Below are 23,980 nucleotides of genomic sequence, written 5' to 3' on the forward strand. Positions count from 1 at the left end.
CACTTACTGGCTGAGGAGCAGAGAGAAGGCTGGGGCTGCATGCCTGCAGAGGGGGCTGGTCTGTCCCGGGAGCTCCGTCCTTCAGGCACCGAGCTGCCATTCCCAGTGCGGAGCGGGGCAGCTAGCCAGCCAGGGCAGGGCAGGGCAAGGCAGAGCAGCCAAAACAAACAGAACAAGGCAGGTGAGCGAGCAAGCCAGACAGGACCCAAGCCCGTGGCACTGCAGAGCCGGGGCAAGGCAACGCCTCGGGCTGCTGTGGACACTGGACCACATCCCACGCTGCCACCTCTGCCAGAGAGGCCTCCCAGCTGACAGTCCCAGGAAGGTGCACAGTCTTGGGCTTGTGGCTTCCAGAGGAGCCTTTGAACAGCCTGTACAGGTACCCATGCTCCCAGGGAAGATGTCACAGGGGGCTAGGCTACAAGGTCAAGAGCCGTGAAGGAGCCTCCACCAGCATCTCCAGAACTGAATTGCTCTGGCCTTAATCCCAGCAGCCTTACAAGTACTGGTTTTAACTCCTTTATATGTTTATGCTTTTTATTTTTTTCAGGTTCCAAAGGTTCAGTGCCCCTTTACTGCTCCTGGGGGTGCTCTCTCAGCTCTGTCCTGCAACTTTTCTGCGACCCTGGCCTCAGGTCACTTACTGATGGCAAAGGGAGCAATCCCAGGAGGCCAAACCAAAGAGCAGGACAGAGATTCCCACTGGTCTGGTCTGCCACGCCCTCCCACACCCCCTGGCCCTCTGGCCAGGCCCAAGCTTAGGCTGGTGGTCCTTACAGGACCACTAGGACATGGCCAAATGTGGTCCTGACTCCATCATTCATGCCAAGATTTTGCGACGATAGTCGCTGATCCCAATGTACCCAAGGACTGTTCCGGTTTTAAAGCTGAAAGTTCCACATCCCGGGAGTTGCTCCAGACCTAGGGAAATCGGGACGACTGGTCACCCTACTAATGACTCACTCTATATGTGGGTTCCTGCTCCAGGGACTCAGGATGTTTTCTGTACTGGGATGTCCTATCCTTATCAGCAACAGGGACAGTTCTCTGAGCCCTGGCCCCAGAAAGGCCCAGGAAAAGCTCTAGTTTAGCTATTCCAGACTTGGGGTCAAAAAAGAGAAATCTCTTGCCCAGCCAGGCCAGACAGCGACCTCACATCTTAGCCCATGGAAAGTAGCTTTTCTGCCAAGCCCTCTCCTAGAGTATAAGGAGGCACCATTCTCAGTTCTGGGGACAGACAAGACAGGTACCCCATTGGAACCAAGGTACCTGGGACATTGCTGGGGTCCCTTCCCCACCAAGGGCCAGCACCTACCTTTAAGGTCTTCATCTTCTGTGGTGGTGTTGCAGCTCTCTGTAGAGCCCTGTAGGCCAAAAAGAACACGTTTCTATACACTCAGGTCCTTGGAAACTAGAGGAACCGAGCAGAACAAAAGCAGCGTATGTGCTCTGCAGGAGGTACAGGGAAGAATCATAGAAGGCTCTATTTACACCCTTGCCATCCGACTTTTATAGAACCTTGGATTCCCAAACTCCTTCCCTAGTCTTCCTCAACTCAGTAAATGAAACTATCTATCCTGTCATTAAAGCCTACAGTCGTCGGGTTGGCTGGGTGGCTCAGTAGGTTGAGCATCTGCCTTCAACTCAGGTCATGATCTCAGGGTCCTGGGATCGAGCCCCACAGCAGGCTCCCTGCTCAGTGGGGAGTCTGCTTCTCCCTCTCCATCTGCCCCTCCCCTCTAATAGCTTGTCCTTGAGGCTGGAAGAAAATGCGTACTGCTATGAAGCCGTAGTAGCAGGCCTGCGTCATCACCCTCCTGCTGCTCCCCTCCCAGCTCCACGCTCTTAGCTCTGCTTCATTTCCCCTGTTCTGCATACATACTAAGCTCCTGCATTCGCAGCTCTCTGGTCTAGGGCACTCTGCCCCTGCCCCAGAGTCTGCCTGGCTGTCTCCTTCCCACCATTTAGTTTTTAGCTCAAAAATCACCTCCTAAGGGAGGCTCTTCCCTGACCACTTAAGTAAAAGCCCTGTTCACCCCCTCTCTTCACTTAGTGTCATTTTCTTCATAGCACTTACCACTACTGGATTTTATTTTACTTATTTGGTTTTTGGTTTATTATCTGCCTCCCCTACACCTGTGGAGAGAGATTTTTGTCTTGTCACCTCTGTAGACCAGAGCCCCGGATGGTTTGGGGCTCGATAAATATTTACTAATGGTGGTGCAAATAAGAAGACAAAGCTATTGAAGGCATAATGGGGTGAGGCAATGGAGGATGCTCTAGGGTCTGATTATACTTTTGTCTCTTTTTTTAGCTGTTTGCTGTCATTTAAGCCTCACAAGTCATGGACGGACATTCCATTATTATTATCCTTAATTTATAGGTAAGGAAGTTGAGGTGCAGAGTGCTAGAGTGACTTATTCAGGGGCCTAGGATTCAAACCCAGGCCCATCTGACTATAGGGCCTGAAGTATAGTACCGTTCCAGGGAACAGAGCGACAAACAGGTACACATTGTCTCCAGCCTAGACTCTGCACACACCTTGGCCTCAAGGTGCAGCCTGTAGGCTGCCATCTGCAGGACCTACAGACTCTGTGATCCAGCCCACCTCTTTCCTGCTGATCTTTAAAGCAGGAGACCAGCTCAGGACCACTCACCTTGATCCCATCTGTAGCGTTGTGTACCACGGTGGTTTGTGGCTCCTGTGAGAGAAGATGAAAATTATCCTCCTGACCTGGGGACAGACCTACAGCTCTTCCCTGAGGGACCCCATCCTTTACCCCAGTCCCTCATAGACCCTATCATGACCACTGAGGCCTGCCTGCCAGCCAGTCCCATAAAACAAAATGTTCTGGCTCAACTAGGTCCAGGCAGCTGGGAAGCCCCAGATTTAGGGGACAGTACTGGCTGAGCAAGAAGGCCAGGCCTGACACTTAACAAAAGCAGGTACCAGGGAAGCTGAGAGGACAAGGAATCTGTCCCTGATTCCTGCTGTGATTCCTGCTGGATCTGAGTGTTCTTTCCCCACAGGATAAGTACACTGGAAGAGCTGTGGGGCTGAGGCACAGGCCAGGCCCTGCCAACAGTATTCATCAAGGGGTGGGTAGGAGGCAGGGATAGAGGGAGAGTGGACTAAGGTCTCTCAGAAAGACCCAGAATGCCCCCTCAGCAAGCTGAGCCTATGGAGCTACCTGCTTTACCATCTTTTGCCTTCCCCAGAGTTCCTTTCCCTGTTGTGCCATGAGGTAGCATGGAGGTCCAGGTCTGCAGGAAGTAGGAGCAACAGGTACAGTTCCCCTCCTTCTCTCCCAGTCATTCCTCTGCTAACTCTCTAGTTAGTGCTACTAGCAGAAAGATCTCTGAGAGCACACAGTGCCCTCAGCACGGAGCTCTCCAGGAACTCCAAGACCTCAGCACCGTCCAGAGGTAAGGGACCCTAGCCCTCCTTCCTGTTCATAGCTTTGCAAAGGAGAGGCTGAAGCAGATTTTATAAGGAGGACTCCAAGAACTGAATGACAGGTCCCAAGAAAGCTCCTACCCTCTGATAAGCCACTCACCTTCCTGGCCCTTACGGCAGACCCATGGGGGCCCAGCCTGGGGCTAAGAGGTTTAGTTGAGAGCCCTGACCACTCTTCCCCACCCTCAATAGCAAAAGGAGCAGGAGCAGCAGTTCTGCGGTGCAGGAAGGAGCATGGCCACACAGGACAATGAGGGGGAGGGGGCCCATGGGGCAGTACACAAAGCACCCTGCTCTACAGGGATGAGAAGGAAAGGCCCAAGGAGGCCTGGGAGGGAGGGCAAGAAGAGGAAAGGAGAGAAGCGGGAGGCAGCCAGGGGCAGGGGCGGAGAAGCCGTAGTCAGGAGGTACCATGGCCGTCTGCAAGGGCGCGGGCTCTTGGGCTGGGCTTACGAGACTGTTTTTGTTGTTGCTCTGTGGCTGAGACAAGAAAACAGATGGTTTAGTTCCTCTACAGTCACCGAAGCTGCTAAGGTTTGACTCCCAGACCTCCCTTGCCCCCGGCCTGGCCCGGAGGAGCTAGGCCTGAGGTGGCCTCCATCAAACTATGTGGATGGAAGCAATGATCAGAGAGATGATCGACTGGAGGGGGGGTAGTATTTGGAGGGGCCCAGAGACCTAACACTGGAGGTATCCTTAAGGTGGGACCAGCCCAAAGACTTGTTTCAAAGCATCTCTCCAGAAATCTCTGCTTATGCCAGATGCCATGTCATTGCACAATCATATTTCACAAAAAATAAATTCAGGATCTTCTCATTTTACAGGGAAAAAGAAGGGTTTATAAGAAAGCAGAACAAAATGCAGAAACTCTAGGTCCCCTATCTGTGGGCAGTCTCCTGCTGCCCTTTCAACCTGCCACTTGCATTTCCTTTCCTTTAAAACACCAGCTTGAAGCCTGATCTGAAAAGAAGAGGAACATGAAGAGAAAGAAAACCTCACCTAGAAGATGGTATCCAGAGAGGAAGGGGCGGGGGGATATATTGACTTTGGATACAAAATGCACCCACTGCCCCCACGGAGCGGAGACAAGGCTGTGCTGTTGGCCTTTCTGCCTCATAAATCTTGGTCTTGCTCAATTGGGAGTTGAGGGCAGAGCTCCAAGGAGGGGAAGGTGAATCCAGGGGGGTGACTGTGGCTGCGGTCCCAGAACCCAGCCCCTAGGAGAGTAGGCTCCCCAGCAGGCCAACATTCCTGACAGCAGCAGACCACTGGGCTATCTTGGGATATCTCCTTGCCTTTTGAAATGTTATACTGAGTGGCCCAGGTAGGGAGGGTTTGGGGAGGATGGTGAGGAAGGAAGGAGGCTGATCTCCAGGGCAGGGAGCCATATCTGTAAGAGGCTCTCTGCCTCTTCCACTGCCCTCACCAATGTACTCTGTCTCACTGGGAGTCCCAGTGGAGCCAGTGGCCACTGAAGAACAACCTGATGCCTGCAAGTTCTTCAAAAGACAGACAGCCAAACATGTAGCTACCATCTCTGAGCAGACACAAATGAGGACACACTGTCAGGTCAGATGTGCGTCTCCTCTCCTAGGATACACATGGAAAGCTATCCAGACCGCCCTACTTCTTCTTGCCTTGAGGCTTCTTTTATGGTCCCTTGGATCAGACTTGAAGGAATCCAACCCTAGGTTCCTGTCAACAGCTGAGACGTCCCCAAACACAGGACTAAGCATAGAACCTTAAGCCAGGCACCAAGTGCTACCACACTCCACTGAACCCTGCAGGCTGGAAAAGAGGGGTCCCAGCAAGAGTCAGGAAGTGGGTCTACACTCACATGAACTCTGCTCTCTTCCAATCCCCCGCAGAAGAGGCAGAGCCATCCTAGCTCAGCTACTAAGTCCAATCTGTTTGGGGCTGCCTGAATGAAGGATGTCCTGCCGGCAAAGCCCAGCTGAGACAGAGACCCTGGCAGGGGGCAAAGACTCCAGGGTCTCCTTAAAGCTGCTATATCTGCAGAGGGTTGGGATGTCAACCAGGTGGCCCCACCTCTGGCTTTAATGGATGCTTTCATAACAATCCAGGCTGCTATGCTCCCCGTGGTGGCCTGTGTCCCATGAGAAAGGAGGTGACATTCTCTATAGTCTTTCAGCTGTTCCCCAACCCCTGTGGGGTGGGTAGGAAGGATGAAACGTTGGGCACACCCTGCTAACGGACGCTCACACAGAGGCAAAGGCCCAGAGAGTGAGGCTCAGGGCTGCGGGCCTACAACCAGTTCCTCCGCCCAGATGTCCACTGGCTGCCAGTCTGTGGGAAGTGCTGGGTGAGCAGGGCCTCTCCTCCTGAGCAACAGTGAGTGAGGGTCTCTCCCTGTGACTGCCACCTGGCCCCAAGTCCCTGCTAGCTTCCCTTTCTGCCCTGGGCTGCTGGAGGCAGTCGGAGCTCTGCAGCAGGGAGTGCCACACCACACACTCCGATGCCCACTGTTGAGGCCACCGGGAGACCTCGGGCAACAGGCCCCTGCCTGGCAGGACAGGCCGCGCTTGCCCACACAGCACAGACATGCAGTGAGGATGAGTGAAGCACACGCACATGGCAGAATGGGTTTGCGTGGCTGGCAGGCGGGCGCAGGCAGCATGGATAGGCAGGTGGGTGGGCAGGCAAGGCTCACCATTAGGTGCACGCTGGAACTCGACTTCCTTTTCTGGACACACCACAGCGAAAGGGAAAGAGAAGGGGAAAGAGGAGGTAAGACGAGAAGCACAGAGATGCTGCAGGTTAGTGCACCAGCGTGGGCTCTGCCTCAGGAGAAAAGAGCGGAAGAAGGAGACCTGGAGCCCAGCACCAGAAGGATTCAAACAGCACCTAGACCACCAGGCACACGAATCCCTCCACGCCCTGGGACAAGAGCTCCGTTGCTGTCGGGTTCACAAAGAGAGATTTAGTGTATTCTAAGATGCCTCCGCCTTGCTCACAGAAAGCTCTGGGAAGAGGTTAAGTCACAAGTTTGTAAAGATAACATTCTGCTGCCAATTTATAGGTTTGGGCTTGTAAGGCGGGCTCCTTGTCAGGTTATGTGTCTTCTCTCATTACTAGGTCTGCCTACAGTTCAGGTGAGCAGCTACTGGGCAAATAGTAAAAGCCATTCAAGGTCATATTCAGCTTTGGAAACCTTAGACTTCTGAACCGAGACTTTTTTTCTTTTTCTTTTTTCTTTTTTTTTTTTTTTTTTTGCTGCATCCTTACACTGCTTTTCAGAGAAAGATGTTGAGCTTTTGAAAATCATCTGATAAACAGTGAGCTGGGGGCATCCTTTTCTTTGTTGGCATGGCCACACTCACCTAGAAGATTTCAATCTCACTGCATCTTGCAATTAGTGGGAAATGGGAAAATAGGGGTGCTGGTGACTAAAAGTGCAGTGATCATGAAGATGTCAAGATGTAACCTGGGGGGGGGGGGGCGGGTTGCTAAAAGCAGGGATTCCTTAGCCTCAGCCAAATAGATGCTCAGATTTTTTGTTCAGATGTGAAACAAAAGCATACAAATAAAGGCCACATGGAGCAATGAAAATACATCTCAGAAGACTGTGTCTAAAAGGTGAAAGGGACTTGAGAAGTTTATAATTAGCTTGCTGGGAGACAGAAGTCCCTTCAGAACATGTCTGTCTGTTGTCTGACTACTGTTCTAGGCACAGTGAACGAGTCAGGTAAACGTTCCTTCTTCAAGAAGCTGACATTCTACTTTAGAAGACATTTTCAGGACTATAATAAATTCAAAAGAAAGGGACTACAAGTATTTAAAAGAACTTAAAATTATATCTAAAGAAAAAGAAAGCCTAGCGTCGCGTGGGTGGCTCAGCAGTTGAGCGTCTGCCTTTGGCTCAGGGCGTGATCCTCAGTCTGGGGATCGAGTCTGGGGATCGAGTCCCGCATCAGGGTCCCTGCGGGGAGCCTACTTTTCCCTCTGCCTGTCTCTACCTCTCTCTGTGTGTCTCCCATGAATAAATAAATAAAATCTTTAAAAAAATAAACGAAAAAGATAGCCTAAGAATAATTGGGCTGCTGCTTCTTTTTTAAAAAAAGTATCTTTATGGCCAATGTGGGGCTCCAACCCATGACCCTGAGATCAAGAGTCACATGCTCTAATGAGAGCCAGGAGCCCCCAAATTAGGCTTCTTTTACAATAGCCTTTCATTTATGCCCAAATATGTAACTTTATTTCCAAAGTTATTCGTCAAAAAGAGGAAGTTAGTTTACATTCATGTTTATCCTTTTATCCAACCAGAGTGTTTACAATGTGAGGGAGGGTCCATCTCTGTCACTTCATCGGTGCCTAGTGAAATACCTTAAAGGTAGGATACGATCAACAAACTTCCTCTGAGTTGAACTGGGCTTGCTGACTCTGGTTTCCCCTCAGGCTAAAGCAGAGCACAGGTCTCTAACTTGCCCAACATTGCTGGCGTGAAGGCTGCGGGAGCACTGACTGGGCCCACCCTTGGTCCTGGTGGTTTACAGGCCCTGGCTGTGTGGTACAGGCAGCTTTTACCTGGACCTTTCCTTAAGCTAAGCACTTTCAATTGTTTGCTTCATCTAATGGGCAGTAAGTTCCCAATCCTAGCTGGCTCTCTTTTTCCTCAACTGTCCTGCATGCAAACCCAAGATCCTTTTCTGCTCCAGGCCCTGACTTTACCGGCAGCCATGCATAGCTGAGCTCCTCTCAACCAGCACATTGCAGCATGGTTTAAATACCAGGTCATTTTAAAAGAACCACATCTCACTTTTATTTAAAAATTAAAATATTGATTTAAAGTTTGAAGCCAGGGCAGCCTGGGTGGCTCAGCGGTTTGGCGCCGCCTTCGGCCCAGGGCCTGATCCTGGAGACCCGAGACAGTGTCCCATATGGGGCTCCCTGCATGGAGCCTGCTTCTCCCTCTGCCTGTGTCTCTGCCTCTCTCTCTCTCTCTCTCTCATGAGTGAATAAATAAAATCTTTAAAAAAATAAAGTTTGAAGCCAGAAAAGGATTTGTTTTGTTTTTTTTTTTTTAATATTTTTAATTTTTATTTATTTATGATAGTCAGAGAGAGAGAGAGAGAGAGAAGCAGAGACACAGGCAGAGGGAGAAGCAGGCTCCATGCACCGGGAGCCCGATGTGGGATTCGATCCCGGGTCTCCAGGATCGCGCCCTGGGCCAAAGGCAGGCGCCAAACCGCTGCGCCACCCAGGGATCCCCCAGAAAAGGATTTGAACCTACGTTCTATACTTCCACAAATATTCAAACAGTACTTCACGAGATGCCTATATCCCCCCTTTTCTTTCTTTCTTTCTTTCTTTTCTTTCTTTCTTTCTTTCTTTCTTTTTCTTTCTTCCTTCCTTCCTTCCTTCCTTCCTTCCTTCCTTCCTTCCTTCCTTCCTTCCTTCCTTCCTTTCTTTCTTTCTCTCTCTCTCTCTCTTTCTTTCTTCTTCTTCTTTTTTTTTTTTTTTTTAAGACTGGATGGCCATTCTGGCCTGGGATGAGCAAAACGCATTAACTCTCCTCAACTAGGGGCCTCTCAGGATCTGAGAGTTTCTGGCCTCTCCAGTCTTGTCCTCATACATGGCTGTCGTTCTTCTACAGACACTGCGTCCCTGTATCTGCTCTCAGAGAAATCAAACCAAAATCTGGGGTCCCTAAATTCAAGAGCAAAAAGTGGTCTTGATGTTCCAACCAATGCTAAAATCCTAGCATCTTCTGAAAGCTTCTGGACAATGAAGAGGAAACTTCCTATAGACCTTAAGTGCCAGGAATTGGGAAGGGAGAAGCTGGGAAAGCAAGGTGGGATCTATACGGGACCCAGGGTGCTCACAGGTCAGCATCTTCTGGGCAACCTCACAGGACTCCCTCATATACACAGGTCATGACTTTGACCTTCAAGAGAGTCCAGAAAAGTCAAACCCCACACCTCTTGCTTTGTCTTCTCCTCTGCCTTTTGCAGCACTTCCATCCAACCATTCATTGTTTTATGTATATATCTAAAAATATACATACATTCTAAAAGGTCTGCAGCCACATTACAAGCAACTAGAAAAACAAAAAAGGGGGAAAAAATCCACTCCACCTGTAATCCCATATCTCTTGCTAGTCTTTTTTCTTACATAATTTAAAAACATCATTATAAGCTACATACAAGTTGATGCCTTACTTTTATTTTTATTTTTTTTGATGCCTTACTTTTAAAACAAATAGTATTTTGATTTTTATTGTGATTATCAAAGTAACGCACAGTGTAGGTAAAAAAAAAAATGTAGAAAACAGAAAAATATATAAAATAAAAGTTTCCCAAATTTCCATTGCCCAGCGAAGTTACTATTATAACTTCATGGGGTTACTTCCACTTCTTCTTCCATCCACATAATATATACTGAATACAATCAACATCTTTTTTCAGACAAAATTTAGATGACAGTGTTCATACTGCTTTATATCCCACTTTTTCCAATTAATATAAACATATTACATAGTCATGAAAATTAATAACTCTGTCAAGGTCTAGTAAAATGGATTTCCTGTATTTAGCCATTATTTTACTGACTTTTGAAATCGCCTCCAATTTTTTCAGTGAGAAATAGTCATGTTGAATAACCTTCTGTTTTCAGTTTTTCCATATTTTGAATTATTCTTTTTTTAGCCCAATGTTTATTTTTTTTTAAATAATCTCTACAACCAGTGTGGGGCTCGAACTCACGACTCCAAGATGAAGAGTCGTGTGCTCTTCAGACGGAACTAGCCAGACGCCCCTTGAATTATTTCTTTGGGAGAAATTCCCAGAAGGAAAATTAAAGGGTAAAAACAGCAGGAACATTTTTATGGCTTTTGAAAGGCAGGCTGTTTCAGAAAGGGTCACTGCTATCACAAACTTAAGAGTCAAAATATGGCACCTCATTCCAACTTGTGTTTTCTCTTCCCTGACACCAGTGAGGCTAAACATCCACATTTGTTAACTAGTTTTACCTCCTCTTTTTTAGGTTGTCAGTGCAACTTCTCTGACCATTTATCTGCTGGATTTTTTGGGGGGCGGGGGACGGACTATTATTTGTTAGGGAAAGCTTTTTGTATAAAAATAATATTAACTCTTCCCATCACATCTGCTGTGAATATTTTCCTTAACCTGTTGCTGGCCTGTTAATTTTGATTGGCCATTCCCTTCTTAAACATTTGTTTCTTTGCCTTTGTTCCCACCACTATATTCAAAGTCTTTTTCTCTGCACAAAACTCACTGAGCACATAGCAGGGTCAGACATTAGCTTTCCCACATAGCTCTCATTTGAAACAATTTAACAGTTTCTTTGCCTTGCCCTAATCCCTCCCAGGGCTCTCTAAGGTCTGACACTGTTGCACACTTCTGTACTTCCCCCACCTCCTCTGTTCTGTTTCCTTTGATGATTCCTCTTCTTCCAGACTCTCAATGACAGAGGGCCCTGAAATTCTGTCTTTACTGAACTCTGAAACCTTCATGCGCTTTAGATTCATATGGGAGAAGGGGAATGTTATTAAAATTCAGATTCTGCCTCCCACCCAAGGCTTCCTGAATCTGAATTCCAAGCTGGACCGTGGAAGCTGTATCTTTTTAATTAGCTCCTTACACGATTACATGGTTGCACCTGACACTCATCCTTGGGGCCCCAAACATCTAGAAAGTTCCATCAGAAACCTGTCTTTCAATGGCTCTTTTATCTGTCTTTTCACCACCACCATGGCTGTTACTGCTTTATTTCAGGTCCTATTTTGTGCAATCATTCTCCTTCAGCCTTTCAGAGCTACTGAAGTTCCCAGAATCTTCACGCTATTTCAAACCTATGTATCTTGTACAATTCCCTCTGCCTGGAATATCCTCCCCCCTCTCCTGCCTGCTTCAACCTAGCAAGATCAGATCAACGGAGTTCTTCAAACTCAGTTCATGGGCCATCTCCTTCAGGAAGATTTCCTGTTTTGTCTCAGATGCTGGTCTCTGCTCTGCCAGGGCCTGCCCTGAGCACATCTCCTTCATAGGCCCCCCCAGACCATGCAGGACTTTCTGGTTTCCCTGTCTCTCCCTCACTCTGAACACCTTAAAGGGTGGGTTATGTGGCTGTTTTCCCAGCTTGTGAAGCACAGAACTAGCTGCATGAGTGAACTCACGTGAGTCCTCATTCCCATCCCGAACTGCATGTCCAGTGCTGAGCTCTTTCCTGGGCTCCACCAGCTACTTCCCGTCACCTTAAAAGACCTCTCCACCTGGATCTCCACCTGTCTCTGAATCTCAGTGTGGTCCAAATAAAACTCTGGCTATCATGATGGACATTCTCTCACAACTATCCCATTTCTAACAGAGGTACCACCAATTCTTCCAATTGGTGGTCAAAATTCTAGGAAATTTGACATTATCTTAGATGGGTCCTTTTTAATACGTCCAGAGTGAACCTTTGATACACCTCTAAACAGAGCCAATATCTAATCAGAGCCTCAACGGGGACCATTATCCATAGGTAGTGCCTATTCTGATAGGTTGGTGCCTGTGTTCTTTTGATCACTAAGTATTTTCAATATTAGCCTTTCTATTTCCAATCACCTTTCCTTCATGCTATGCCCAGATTATAACAAATCCTAATTGATAGCTCTGTGTCTAGTTCCTTCCCTCTTCTCTTCATCCTTATACCCTTGGCCAAATCTTTTGAAAGCACTGCTCTTACCATAGGTTCTCTGCTCAGTGGCCTACATGTCTTGTGGTCTGACACGCAAACCTCCAATCCCACTGCCCAACAGACCAATCCAGCTGTATTTTTGATAGCCTTCTACCACTAACCCCATGTTCCAGTTGGGCAGAGAACGTCAATATATATGATAGGATTCATAAAAACATTTTGTTGTTTTTAAGTTATAGAAGGAACACCTTCTCATTTTAAAGAAAACGTGTAAAAGGTAAAAAAAAAAAAAAAAAAAAAAGAAGAAGAAGAAGAAGAAAGAAAGCGTGTCTTTCCACCTTCCTCACCTCCAATCCCATTCTCTAGAGGCAATCGCTGATGGAGCTCCAATCTTCCCACACCCTTTAAGCTTTCTCCAATAAGTTTTTGCCCAGAAGCTTCTTGGACTGCACCATGCAATGTAGGGTTCAGTACCATATACCATTCAGTGCTTAGCTGATTTCAGGTGTGTCCAATTTCCTCTTCAATTAACCTGACAACTTCTCAAAGCTAGATAAAAACTGCATCACCTCTTGTACCTCTTGTGTGCTCCTAGAACTGAGCATAGTGCCAGGCCTCTCAGAGGTACTTATGAAATATTTTATAAAGAATCACTGATTCTAGCTTCTCTCCTGGATAGAAATAGGCAAAATCTCTCGCCAACTAAACCTGCCACCTTCTCCTAACTTGGCTCCACCCATTCCAGTTCATGTCCCTCTAACTGGGGGGCTGCTGGTCACCCCCAGATCCATGTCAGCTGGTGTGTGTGGAGCCCAAGCTCCCCTCCTTGGTGCAGAAGTACACAGAAGCAGGCATGCAGAGAATGAGGGGAAGAGGAAGGGGAGCAGGGAGGGGGATGGGGCACACGTGTCTATCTCAGCTGGCAACATAAGATCCCGGGGAACGGCCCAATTGAAACTTGTTGGAATTTAAAGGTTTGGATCATTTCATAGTTTGAAATGCGCTATGGTGTAAATTGGTAGGCTTCAAGATAGCTTATCTAATGCCCCAGCCCCAGGACCCATTCTGCCGCCAAAGCATTTACAGAACACTGTGGGCTCTGTGAGGACCCCTAGCAACCTCTCCGTCACCTTCACCAAGCAGCCATTCTCCCTAGGGCTTTCTGCTGGTCCCTGAGGGCCCCTGTTCTCTCCTCTTGCTGTGATCCCACAGGAAATGCTCCCTCAGCAAATAGGAACAAGCTGTGACACACTACGTCCTTCGCCTGTTTCTGAGGAGCCTGTGCCTCTACAAAGTTTGAGACACTTTCACTTAGTAGTATTTGAGCTGGGTTCTGGAAGTGCTTTGAAGATATGACAAAAAAGGATCGTGGCTTCAGGTTCCAAGCCCTGTACTCTGAGTGGACCAGGCAAACTTTGCTTTCATTTGATAAAAAGGGTTTGTGCTTGAAAGAGAAAAAGGAAAAAAGAAGATTACCCAAATGACCTAAAAATCCCGAGAGTCAAGTCATGGAGATGAGGGCATGCGTCTGCAGTCAGGTTCAGGATTGAGCTCTCTAGGAAACTATAATTTAGGTCACTTCCCCGGAGTCTTTACACTCAAGCCAGGGTCAAAAGAAACACATCTTTCTTCTGCCCTCTCAGGCCAATGGAACCTGCTGTTCTGAGCACAAAGGTTTCTGGTTTTAAAGCAGAAAAGCAAGGATAGGAAGGTTCCTGGGGAAAGGAGGAACAAAGCCAAGAACCCCCCACCCTTCCCCTTAGAGACTGTTGTGAGACAGTCTTGGGCTAGAGGGGTGGAGACACCTACCTTGACACCACCGTCTGACTTCTTGTTCAGTAGGCTTTTGGCAGCTGTGAAAACAAAAAGGAAAATCAAGCCTCCTGAATTGTACCCTCTCCCTAACCTGAAGTCCGGCAGCCGGATCCACAAGAGTCTGCTGTGTCTGACTTGGGGGCCAGGAGTCTCCTGGAAAAGGCTTGGTAGCCCCAGTGCAAGAAGGGCATCTCAAGCGGCGTCAGACCCTCAGGGTGGCACCCCAGGATCTCTTCTGCCAAGGAAGAGGTCTCAGCAGAAACAGGGACACACTGCACATGGAAGGAGAAACCACATTCAGTACAGGAGCTGCCTGCTGTTTTGGGAACTCTGCCCTCAACAGCTTCCACCCAGGTCTGGAAGCAGAGTGCCAGGGTGAAAGGTGAGGGCTCCGTCCCTAGATGCCATGGACTTCCTCAGAACGGCCAAGCTGGAAGGATGCAAGACATCTCCTGAGAGCTCTTGAGAAACAAGAGTGTCACAATTCACGAAGGAGACCAGACGTGAGGACAGACAGACACAGACACAGAGATCAGGACCACCTACAGGAGGGTCTTGCCAGGGGGGTTGAAGCCTTGACTTGGCAGGTCCTCACCAGGCTTACTGGGTCCTCAGTCTACTCTCTGGACCCACTGAGCAGGAAGCATTGGGCAGAATAATGAGGTATTCAATGGGTTCCAGCCAGGAACAGGATGAGGCTCAAGGCTGATGGGCTTTGTGTAGGAAGGCCAGTGACACCTGCTGGTCACCATGGCCACGGGAAGGTAACCGACCATGGATGGGAGAGTCTGGGAGGTGCAGAGGGATGGAATCAGCCCAACTGTCTGATCCACCGGGACTTCACTGGCTCGACCAGTTGCCACCTGTATGACCTTGAGTGAGTTACTTAACCTCTCTGAACCTCAGTTTATCTATAAAATGGGAAAAAGTAGGGCCTAGGTCACAGAACAGTGGTGGGGATCTAATGGGACCACGCATGAAAAGCACTAAGCAGAGTGCTTGGCACGTAGCAAGGACTCACTAGGTGTAAACCATTGCCACTATTACTGCTGCCGTTCTTCCCTTCAGGTGGCCATTCCTGCCCAAGCTGGGTCCCATCTCTCTCCAGTGAGAACAGGGATCCCTCCATCACAAGAATTCTGACTTCTCAAAATGGCCTATGATCCTATTTCCAGTCATGCTGGGATAATTTGTGCAACTTATTTTTTTTAATGTATTTACTACTATGGCCTGACCACCTACTGTGTTATGTGCTCTATATCCATCAAGGTTCTGAACTCTGCTCGTTAGGATCACTGTTGGGGAGCTTAAAAAAAAATCATTATGCTTATCCTATGTCCTTGGGATTCTGATTTTCTTTGGGGTGGGGTGTCAGCCTCAGGATGTCTGACAAACTGTCCTATACAGACAGGGTTGACAGCCTTCGACATACATGATCTTAATCATCACCATGTTACTTATTAGCGCCACCAGAAAAAGAAAGAAACTAAGGCTGGGAGGGCTGAGGTGACTCGCTCGGGGTGTGGCAGGGCAAGGATCCGAACCCTGGGACGGCTCTCCCCACGGCTTCTGCACTCTGCAGCCTTTCAGACCTGGAGGCCTGCAAATGCCAGACTTCACAATTTTGAGGGGCATGGCTTCCTCTGTGAGGTCTCCCAACAGTGCTGACAAAGCCTAGTCCTAGCACTGGGCAGCTCCAGCCATGCCCAGGACTGTCTCTGGGGCTGCCACTGGCCACGGCCCTCAGGCAGGCCAGGCTCTCGGCCGTCTGGAGGAAAGCCTCCTGCTGCCCAGCTCCACGTCCCCAGGCTATTGCCTCCTGAGAGTTGGCAAGCGCCCAGCATGCACGGCTGGTTAGGGGGCTCTGTGACACCAATGCGCTCGCAGATGCCAAGTTAGGTGGTCCGTCCGGCATGCCCATCTCAGCCCGCAAGCATGGGACTCGCCTCCCTGGTGAGTGGGCCTGGCATGCTGGCCCTCCTGGTGGGGTGGCAGGGAGCCGAGGCAGGCGGTCGGGGGACTCATGCCACGTACCTTGCCCGGCCAGGCCGGCGGCGCTCGCGGCAGGCGAGGCGGGGGCGGAGCTCTGCCTGCCAACTGAGGGGATACAGTCTCTCAGTGCACAGAGCTGCCGCAAAGCCACAGGGGCCAGTCAGCAGCGAGCATGCCCCAGCATGAGGCGCGGGAACCGCTGGCCGCCCACGCGCAGCAAGGCCCAGGCGGCGTGGCCAAGCCAGCCGAGCTGGGGGAGCGAAGGCGCTGGGGGCAGGCTGATGAGCAGGTGCAGCCAGCCCTGCAGCAGTCTGGGGACCTGAGAGGACTGGGTTCGGTCAGGCTGTGGGGATCACCAGAGCTCTAGCACCTGTCCCATGAGCTCCTCAGCTGAGGGTCTACGGGTAAAAGCCTGAATTGGTGAGAGGTGGTATCCTTTCTGAGGCAGCTGAGCCCTAGTTTGAGGCTGTGAAGAAACGTAGCCTCATCTTCAGACTGTCCCTCCCTAGGGGACTTAAATGAGGCTATTATCAGAGAACCCTCTCCTCTGGTCATATTCCAAACAGGAGGGACGCTGGCACTCAGGAGCCAGGGAGGGTGCATGGCCCTTGTGCAGCTAAGTTCACTGATGGGCCCCAGCTCCCCATCCCTCTCTTAACCCACTAGTTCCTCAGACACAGGTTGCTTTCCCTCTTCAAAGCAGGGAGCCTTTGAACAGACAGTTTTTCTCAGCCTGTATTTCAGTCTTCTGAGGGTGAAGATGCCCAAGAAATGAGCCCCCAGGAAAAAAAAACGAAGGCTGCTGAAGCAATACATTCTAGAAACCCTGATTCCACTATTAGCCAACCTGCCAGAGTCCAGGGCCAAGCTGCACCCTCTATTTGGGGTAAACTCAGGAAACAGCCTGGTTCACTCCTAAAAAAACCCACACAGGTGCCCTTCCTTCTTGATTACACCTGGTGACACCTCTTTCTGCAGAAGCTTCTAGAGAAAGGCTCTGTCCCCACCTGTCCCAGAGTCAGGGCAGCAGAGGTCATCCTAGAATGCTTACAGCACTTTTTTGGTCTCCTCTGACCCAGGGCAAAGTAAGCTCAAAGGCTGACAGTCTGAGCAACAAGGACAGGAGGAGGCTCTTTAGGGAGGAGTGAAAAGTGCTTTGTCCTAACAGGGAGACCAGTCTCCTGAAACCAGGATACCAATTTCCTGAAATGGACAGGTGGGAAGGCTGATGTGGAGGCCATGGGACAGGGCAGTCTACTGATTTCCCAGTGTAGAAGAGAAGCAGTAGCCTGTCTTCACATTTCTTCTACTTGGAGAGACAACAGATCACCATTCTAGTTCAGCACAGAAATGCCCTTGAGTGTCCTCCAGAAAGGCTCTCATACTCCTGAGAAAGTAGGAGCTTCATATAATTCTGAGGGCAAGAAGCCTGATGTGGAACTACAGCTCCACCTCTGTTGGAGGCAGCCAAGCTGTGCCCTCCTGCTCTCATTTGTGAGAGCTGAATCGATAACCATAGTCTTCCACTCATGGATACCCACATAAGAATGAGCCTCAAACTAGAAGCACAGGGGACAGGCCTGAGGTGGGACACTCCCCTGGCTCACTCTCCAGTCCTGCCCCTCTAGAGCCCAGTGGCTCCCACTTGGGTTAGAGCTCATGAGGCCCTAGGACTTCTCAGCTGCAGCATCCTCAGACCCAGGGCCCTTATGTTACCCCAAACGAGCATAGACAAGCCCCTCAAGCTCAAGGGAGCAACCTTAGCCCAGAGCAGCTGCCATACAACTCTGTTTCCACGTCAGTATAGAAGGAAAGCAAGGGAAAGAATCTCGCTATGAGAACGAGAGGAGGGAGTCTTCAAACAGTGGTGCTGGGGAGGCTGGGCAGGGTCAAGGAAGGGGTAAGGTGGGAAGAGATCTTCTGTCTTCAGTTAAGTTCTGACATTAACCATTTCCTCACAGCAAGCCCCTGTGCTTCCCCACTAAGGGCGAACAAGATGGAGGTTGGGGTAGGGTGGGGTGGGGTGGAGTGTCTTGCATCTTAAAAAGAAACATCAAGTGATTTACAAATTACTGGTCCCAACTATCCCAACTTCTCCCTCAAATTTAAGCAATTTGCTTTCCCTCCATCCTGCTGGTCTCTATTTCTTCACTTTTACAGCTAGTAGTATTACAAAGCAGATTTTAAGCACAGTCTCTAAAATGTTTAAGCATCTGGAAAAATTTCTATTAGTCATCTCTACTTAGACACAATGAAGTAGAGATCGTCCCAGTAGGCAAATTAACGGTGGTGGCTGAGAAGATTCACTACACCTCATCTCTTTCTTTTGCCCAGCACATTGTCCAATACCCTAGCGACGGGCTAAAATCTTAAAGTGCTGAGAGTCTTTAGAGAATTCAATAAGAATCCCCAGGGACAAGGAAATGGGAGGCTGGGCAAGTTACTCCTTGGGAGGATCTAGAGAAAAGAATTCATAAATATGAACCCAAAGAGAAGTCCCCCAGAATCCCATGTTATAGGACCCAGCAGCAGCAGCCCCTCAAAACAGGGTCTTCGCCATCTTGGTCAAAGTGTTGCCTGAGACACCCAGCACTGGCATGGCAACCCCTCATTCTGACCCACTCACCTCAGGAGAATTAAAGTGCACAGCTGGGGAAACATACCTGAAAAGTTTCTGGAGACAAGCATGGTCGTGAGGATGGCACCCTGGGGAAAGAAGAGAGGCCTGTGAATTCAACTGGACTCTAGAAAAGCATAGCCTCATCTTAGGCAGAGGGCAGCTGCTGGCCAGAGCTTCAAGACCTTGGGTCTTTGGGGCTCCTCCAACATGTATAACCTTCATAGCTCAGCTCCAGCCACAAAGGGAGCTACCTCTTATGATGGAGCCAGGGGTGTCCTGTCAAAAGCTGTGATTTCAGGATGCTGGCAGCCTGGAAAGGCGCGACTCACCTTCAGTTTTCTCCGAGCATTGAACTTGCGTAAGCACTCCACAGTCTCTTGACGATGCATCATGGATGCCACCGTGGATCGTTGCTAAAAGGCAAAGAGACAGGCCTGTGAGCCTTCCAGCCAGGTCCTCTGCCCCTCACCCTAGTCCCATCATCGAGGGCTGTGAGCTCAGCCACCCCACAGTAGATCTGAGGGTAAAATGAAGTCATAGATGGGAAGATGCTTTTAGAATAAAAGCACTACCCCAAACTCAAGGTTGTGTAAGGACAATAATCTGAACGCAAAACCACCACTGGTAATTGATGCTAGATGAGAAGGGTGGGTGAGACAGCACTCTCCCCTTCCTTGGGAAATGCAAGCTACAGAATGAAAGAGAGTATCCTGTGTGTTGTGATCCTCACGCAGTCACTCCTTCAGCAACTGTACACTGAGCACCTACTGCATTCCTCAGCAGTGAGAGAAGAGGCAGGGTTCCTGCTCTCTACAGAGAACGTTCACTCCTTCCAAGAGCCCCTCTCAATAGCCCCCTCACAAGGACCCGAAGGAAGCTGTGATCTGAGAAGCTAAGGGTCTTCACCTTGAAGCATTCATTCTTCTCGTCATTTTGGATGGTGACTTTTCCTCAATGTATCACTGCTGACTTCCTTCCTCCTTAAAGGGTCCACTGGAAATGATTTACAATGATTTCCTTGATAATTTAGGGTCAATTATTATGTAGTATCATAATACAGTGACGTCCTCAGGGGCTAACAAGTTACATAGAATGATGGAGGGGGCTATGAAAATGACTCCCAGAACAAATTATATCCCTAGTTTTTAAGTACCTGTTTTGTTTTGTTTTTAGATTTTATTTATGAGAGAGAGAGAGAGAGAGAGAGAGAGAGAGAGAGAGAGAGAGAATGGCAGGCAGAGACACAGTCAGAGGGAGAAGCAGGCTCCATGCAGGGAGCCTGACGTGGGACTCGATCCTGGGACTCCAGGATCAGGTCCTGGGCTGAAGGCGGTGCTACACTGCTGAGCCACCCGGGCTGCCCTTGTGTACCTGTTTTAAGTTGCTCACCCTCTCCCTTTGCTGTTGCTGTCTTAGCTAGAAAAATAAATCTTCCATCACGTAGCCTGGTGCCAATAACCCTAATAGGGCTGCCCCACCATCCTGCCCCTTGTCCCTGACCCACTCCTTTTCCTGGTTCCCTTGAAAGCAAGTCTCCCTACCTTCTCTACCCTTTCTGAGTTGTATAATTTTACTTCTTCCTCCAAACTGTAAAGTTCTCCCCAAAGAGAAATCTGAGATCATCACACAACAACTCCTTCAACCTCAGATCTCCAACCACAAAATGATTTTCATTTGCTTTCGACCTCTTTTTACTACCCCAACCTTTGCTTCCTCAATTAGCTAATATTTTAAACCCCTTATTCTGGACTATATTCTTGTCTGCAGTCTATACATTATAAGTCAAGCCTCTACTTAAACAAAAGTCTAAAAACTCCTCTGACTCATCATCTTCTCCATATAGTACCATTTCTTTCTCTCTTCTCCTCATTCCCCCTCCACCTCAATGAAGCAAGGTTTTGGTCTCTCACTCCACGGCTTCTGCCAGTGAAATAAGGAAGCAATGGCTTTTAATTGCTCAGGGTCCATGGATTCTTTCTCATCGTTATCATGAACTCTCTGTGGCATCTGATTACGGACATTCCCTTACTGAGACCTCCTGTTTCTTTAGGATTTCCTGCCCCTGAACCTCCTCCTGCCACAGAAGGTCTCATTCCCAGCCCCCTTTGCTGGTGCCTCTAACTGTGCCTGCCTTTATGTGCTGGTGTTCAGTGGCCATCTCTTCTCTTACTGAAGCAAATACAAGTCCATACTGGGAATTCGATCAGCATAAAAACAATCCCATTTATTTCAACACCACCCACGCAGAAACGAAATGACTGCAACCTGCATTTCCAATTTTAACTTCCTTTCTCATCTCTGGAACCTGTCCGATGTCTCCAGCTAGAGGTCCTCAGACACCACACTCAATTGTGTGAAACTCAGATCATCATCCTTTCTTACAAAATGGCTCTTCCTCCAGGTCAGTGAATGGCATGACCCTGTGCTTTGTTACCAACTCAAAATCTGGCAGTCCCCAGGGGTCTCCCTCTCTCTCCTTCACTCTCTAAATCCAACTGGTCACTAAATCCTTTTGAGTCTATCTACCAAATGTCTCTCAAATTTGTCTACTCCTTGCCACACTAGACAGGCTCCTATCACTACCGTCAGCTGGGACCTCATCCGGTCTTGCTCAGACAATTACGACAGCTTCCTGAACTCTGTGCCCTGGCCTCCTTTTCTTAGTTCCATTTTGTACACAGCTTCCACAGTGGCCCTTCTTAACTGCATATTTCATTCCCTCTTTATTTTGTTTTTAATTTTTGTTTTTAAGATTTTTCTTTTTTCTAAGCCATCTCTACACCCAACGTGGGGTTTGAACTTACAACCCTGAGATCAAGAGTCACATGCTCCATTGCCCGAGTCAGCCAGGCGCCCCTTCATTTCCTCTTTAAACCTCTTAAATGGTTCCCTTTGCTTTCAGAATAAAATCCAAACTCATTAGACAGAAACTTGTATGTCATGGAATCTTTTTGGCTTCAGTTCTCTTGCATTTTTGTAGGCGTATCTTCATTTACAACCAAACTACTTAACATTCCTTAAACTTGCCACAATTTCCCATGGCTTTTCACCCTGGCTCACGTTAACCTCTATCTGCAGGTTATCATCCTGAGGAACTCCCAGCCAGCTGCTAAAAGCCAGGAAGGAGTCACCTCCTCCATGCAGCCTTCAGTAATCTCACTGCTCACCAGACAAGAGTTCCGGGCACTCATTAGATCCTTTTATGTATTTGTCACATTGCAGAATCGTTACCTATGTGAGTGCCTAGCTCCTCAGATAATTTTTAAGATCTTGGGGAAAGGACCACATCCCACTCATCTTTGTATCTCCAGAGCCCACACAGTGACTGGCACAGGAGAGGCATCAAGTAACATGAAAAAGGGCAAATACATAAATGCATCATGGCTGTCAAGACATGTAATTGTAGCAGACCCTCTTCTTAGTTTGAAAACAGATATTTCACTTTATAGAACTTTATATAAGTGTTTATGAAAACAGTATGTCGGGATGCCTGGGTGGCTCAGTGGTTGAGCGCCTGCCTTCAGCTCAGGGTGTGATCCCGGGATCCTGGGAGCGAGTCCCACATCAGGGTCCCTGCAGTGAGCTTGCTTCTCCCTCTGCCTCTCTCTGTATCTCTCACGAATAAAAAGATAAAATCAGAAAAGAAAAGAAAAGAAAAGAAAAGAAAAGAAAAGAAAAGAAAAGAAAAGAAAAGAAAAGAAAAGAAAAGGAAAGGAAAGGAAAGGAAAGAAAAAAAAAGAAAAGAAAAGAAAAGAAAAAAGAAAAGGCAAAAGAAAAGAAAAGAAAAGAAAAGAAAAGAAAAGAAAAGAAAAGAAAAGAAAAGAAAAGAAAAGAAAGAAAACATCCCTATAGATCCCTATTGACAGCCTAGGGAGGTTTCTCCTAGGTTGAGTTTTGTGACTGAACTTCAAAATGTTCTTTTTAACTGCCCAGAGACCCCTTTTGTTTATTTGTTGGATCTTGGACACATTTACATTACAGTTGCGTGACAGCTGAGATCTGATTATGAACCCTAAGCTTGGCAATTCACTTTGGGTTTTGCCAGCTGCTTTCCAGCATCAACGACCTAGAATGTAAGGGTCAACCTAAGCCCTCACTCCAGATCAGAGCTAAGTCACACCTGACAAATGGGGAAGAAACAGGTTGAAGCCAGTTAAGCCACCTGCTTCCTTGAATCCCTCCGGTCCCTATTCAGTCCCCCCCCTCTCTGCTGGGTCCTTTCTCAGAGCCCAGGAGGACTGATTATTCTCTGCTCATAAACAAGAATGTGAGGACAGTACGGAGGGCTCATTGAGGGCTGACATCCCCAAGCTCCTCCATCCCAGGTGAAGACACTTACACAGACCCACGGATGCTTGAGAGCCTGGTCAGCTGTGATGCGCTTTGCAGGGTTTATGGTCAGCATCTGGTTGATCAAGTTCTTGGCTTCTGGAGTTACTGTGTCCCACTCTGGTGATGGAAACTAAGCAGGAAGAGGGAGAGGAGGCACATGAAATCTGTGAGCCTCTGTCTTTGTCCCAACTCCTATAAGGGATACTTATAGGGATAATCTGTACTATCTAAACCTGCCTGGGAGAGAGTTGGAGAAGCCCTGGGGCATCCCAGCACCTGTGTCAAATTAAAGACTACGAGAGGAAGATAGAATCACAGTTAGAATGCCAGAATATCAGGTCAGAGCACAAAGGGGACTCCAACACATTCTGATTCAACCCCATCTCCTTACTAAAAAAAAGACAGTGGCTCAACAACATGCCCAAGGCCCCAGACAGTGGAGGGAGCCCAGACACTTCTTGTCCCTATAGTATGCAGCACACACCTCTCAGGCCATTCTCTGCAAATAATGGATCAAAGAGCTTCAAGGGGCTCCTGGATTTTATAGCTACCAAGAAAGGCTGTGCAAAGAAGTAGTTCCTGAGATAGGCTGTGCCGAGAATTGAGACCTGTGTGCCCATCCTTGGGTCCTCAAAGTCCCCTGACACTCCCTGTGTCCCATGACACACTAAACATGCCCCCTCTTGTGGATACAGCCCAAGAGTCGAAAACAAACCAGTCCTTACATCATAGGCCCCAGCCTTGATTTGCTGATACAACTTGTGCTGATCCTCATCCCAGAAGGGAGGGTATCCCACCAGGAGGATATATAGGATGACCCCTACGAGACAGAACACAGGTCATTGGGGTCAGTCACCTACTTCACTGAGGAACGAAGAAAAGCCACACAAGGCTCAGCCACCCAGAAAGCCAAGGTTATACCAAAGGTAGAAGTGGATGCCAGCTGATGCTGCTGTGCCACCAGCCCCTCCTGCTATGCTTCATTCCCCATGTCACCAAGCCACATTAGGGATTTCTGCAAGCATAACCCATCCTCTAAGGCGTGGCTAAATCCCTCTTTAGGAAGGATGCATTATAATCCAGGAAGTACTTGGGGAAGAGCGTGC

General features: G+C 48.5%; 1 protein-coding gene across 28 annotated transcripts in view; it reads right to left on the reverse strand.

Annotated features, from left to right (window-relative positions):
• Nucleotides 1–23,980, reverse strand: part of CAMK2G (calcium/calmodulin dependent protein kinase II gamma) — a 55,389-nt gene that overhangs the window by 6,584 nt on the left and 24,825 nt on the right. For 5 of the 28 annotated variants that reach the window (XR_012029535.1, XM_072823655.1, XM_072823631.1 and 2 more), the window contains 11 exons: nucleotides 23,600–23,694; nucleotides 22,882–23,004; nucleotides 18,872–18,955; nucleotides 18,586–18,628; nucleotides 15,965–16,027; nucleotides 13,925–13,968; nucleotides 6,129–6,161; nucleotides 3,869–3,937; nucleotides 2,658–2,702; nucleotides 1,316–1,364; nucleotides 8–121 (listed from right to left, as the gene is read on the reverse strand). Coding sequence is in view for 26 of the 28 variants with exons in the window: in XM_072823655.1 (XP_072679756.1) it covers nucleotides 8–121; nucleotides 1,316–1,364; nucleotides 2,658–2,702; nucleotides 3,869–3,937; nucleotides 6,129–6,161; nucleotides 13,925–13,968; nucleotides 15,965–16,027; nucleotides 18,586–18,628; nucleotides 18,872–18,955; nucleotides 22,882–23,004; nucleotides 23,600–23,694 (762 nt within the window). In the remaining 2 variants the exon portion in view is untranslated. The remainder of the gene's footprint in view (nucleotides 1–7; nucleotides 122–1,315; nucleotides 1,365–2,657; nucleotides 2,703–3,868; nucleotides 3,938–6,128; nucleotides 6,162–13,924; nucleotides 13,969–15,964; nucleotides 16,028–18,585; nucleotides 18,629–18,871; nucleotides 18,956–22,881; nucleotides 23,005–23,599; nucleotides 23,695–23,980) is intronic. The other 23 variants (XM_072823638.1, XM_072823635.1, XM_072823654.1 and 20 more) reach the window with 15 other exon arrangements.

This window comes from Canis lupus, chromosome 4 (genome assembly GCF_048164855.1).
Source record: "Canis lupus baileyi chromosome 4, mCanLup2.hap1, whole genome shotgun sequence".
Taxonomy (NCBI): domain Eukaryota; kingdom Metazoa; phylum Chordata; class Mammalia; order Carnivora; family Canidae; genus Canis; species Canis lupus.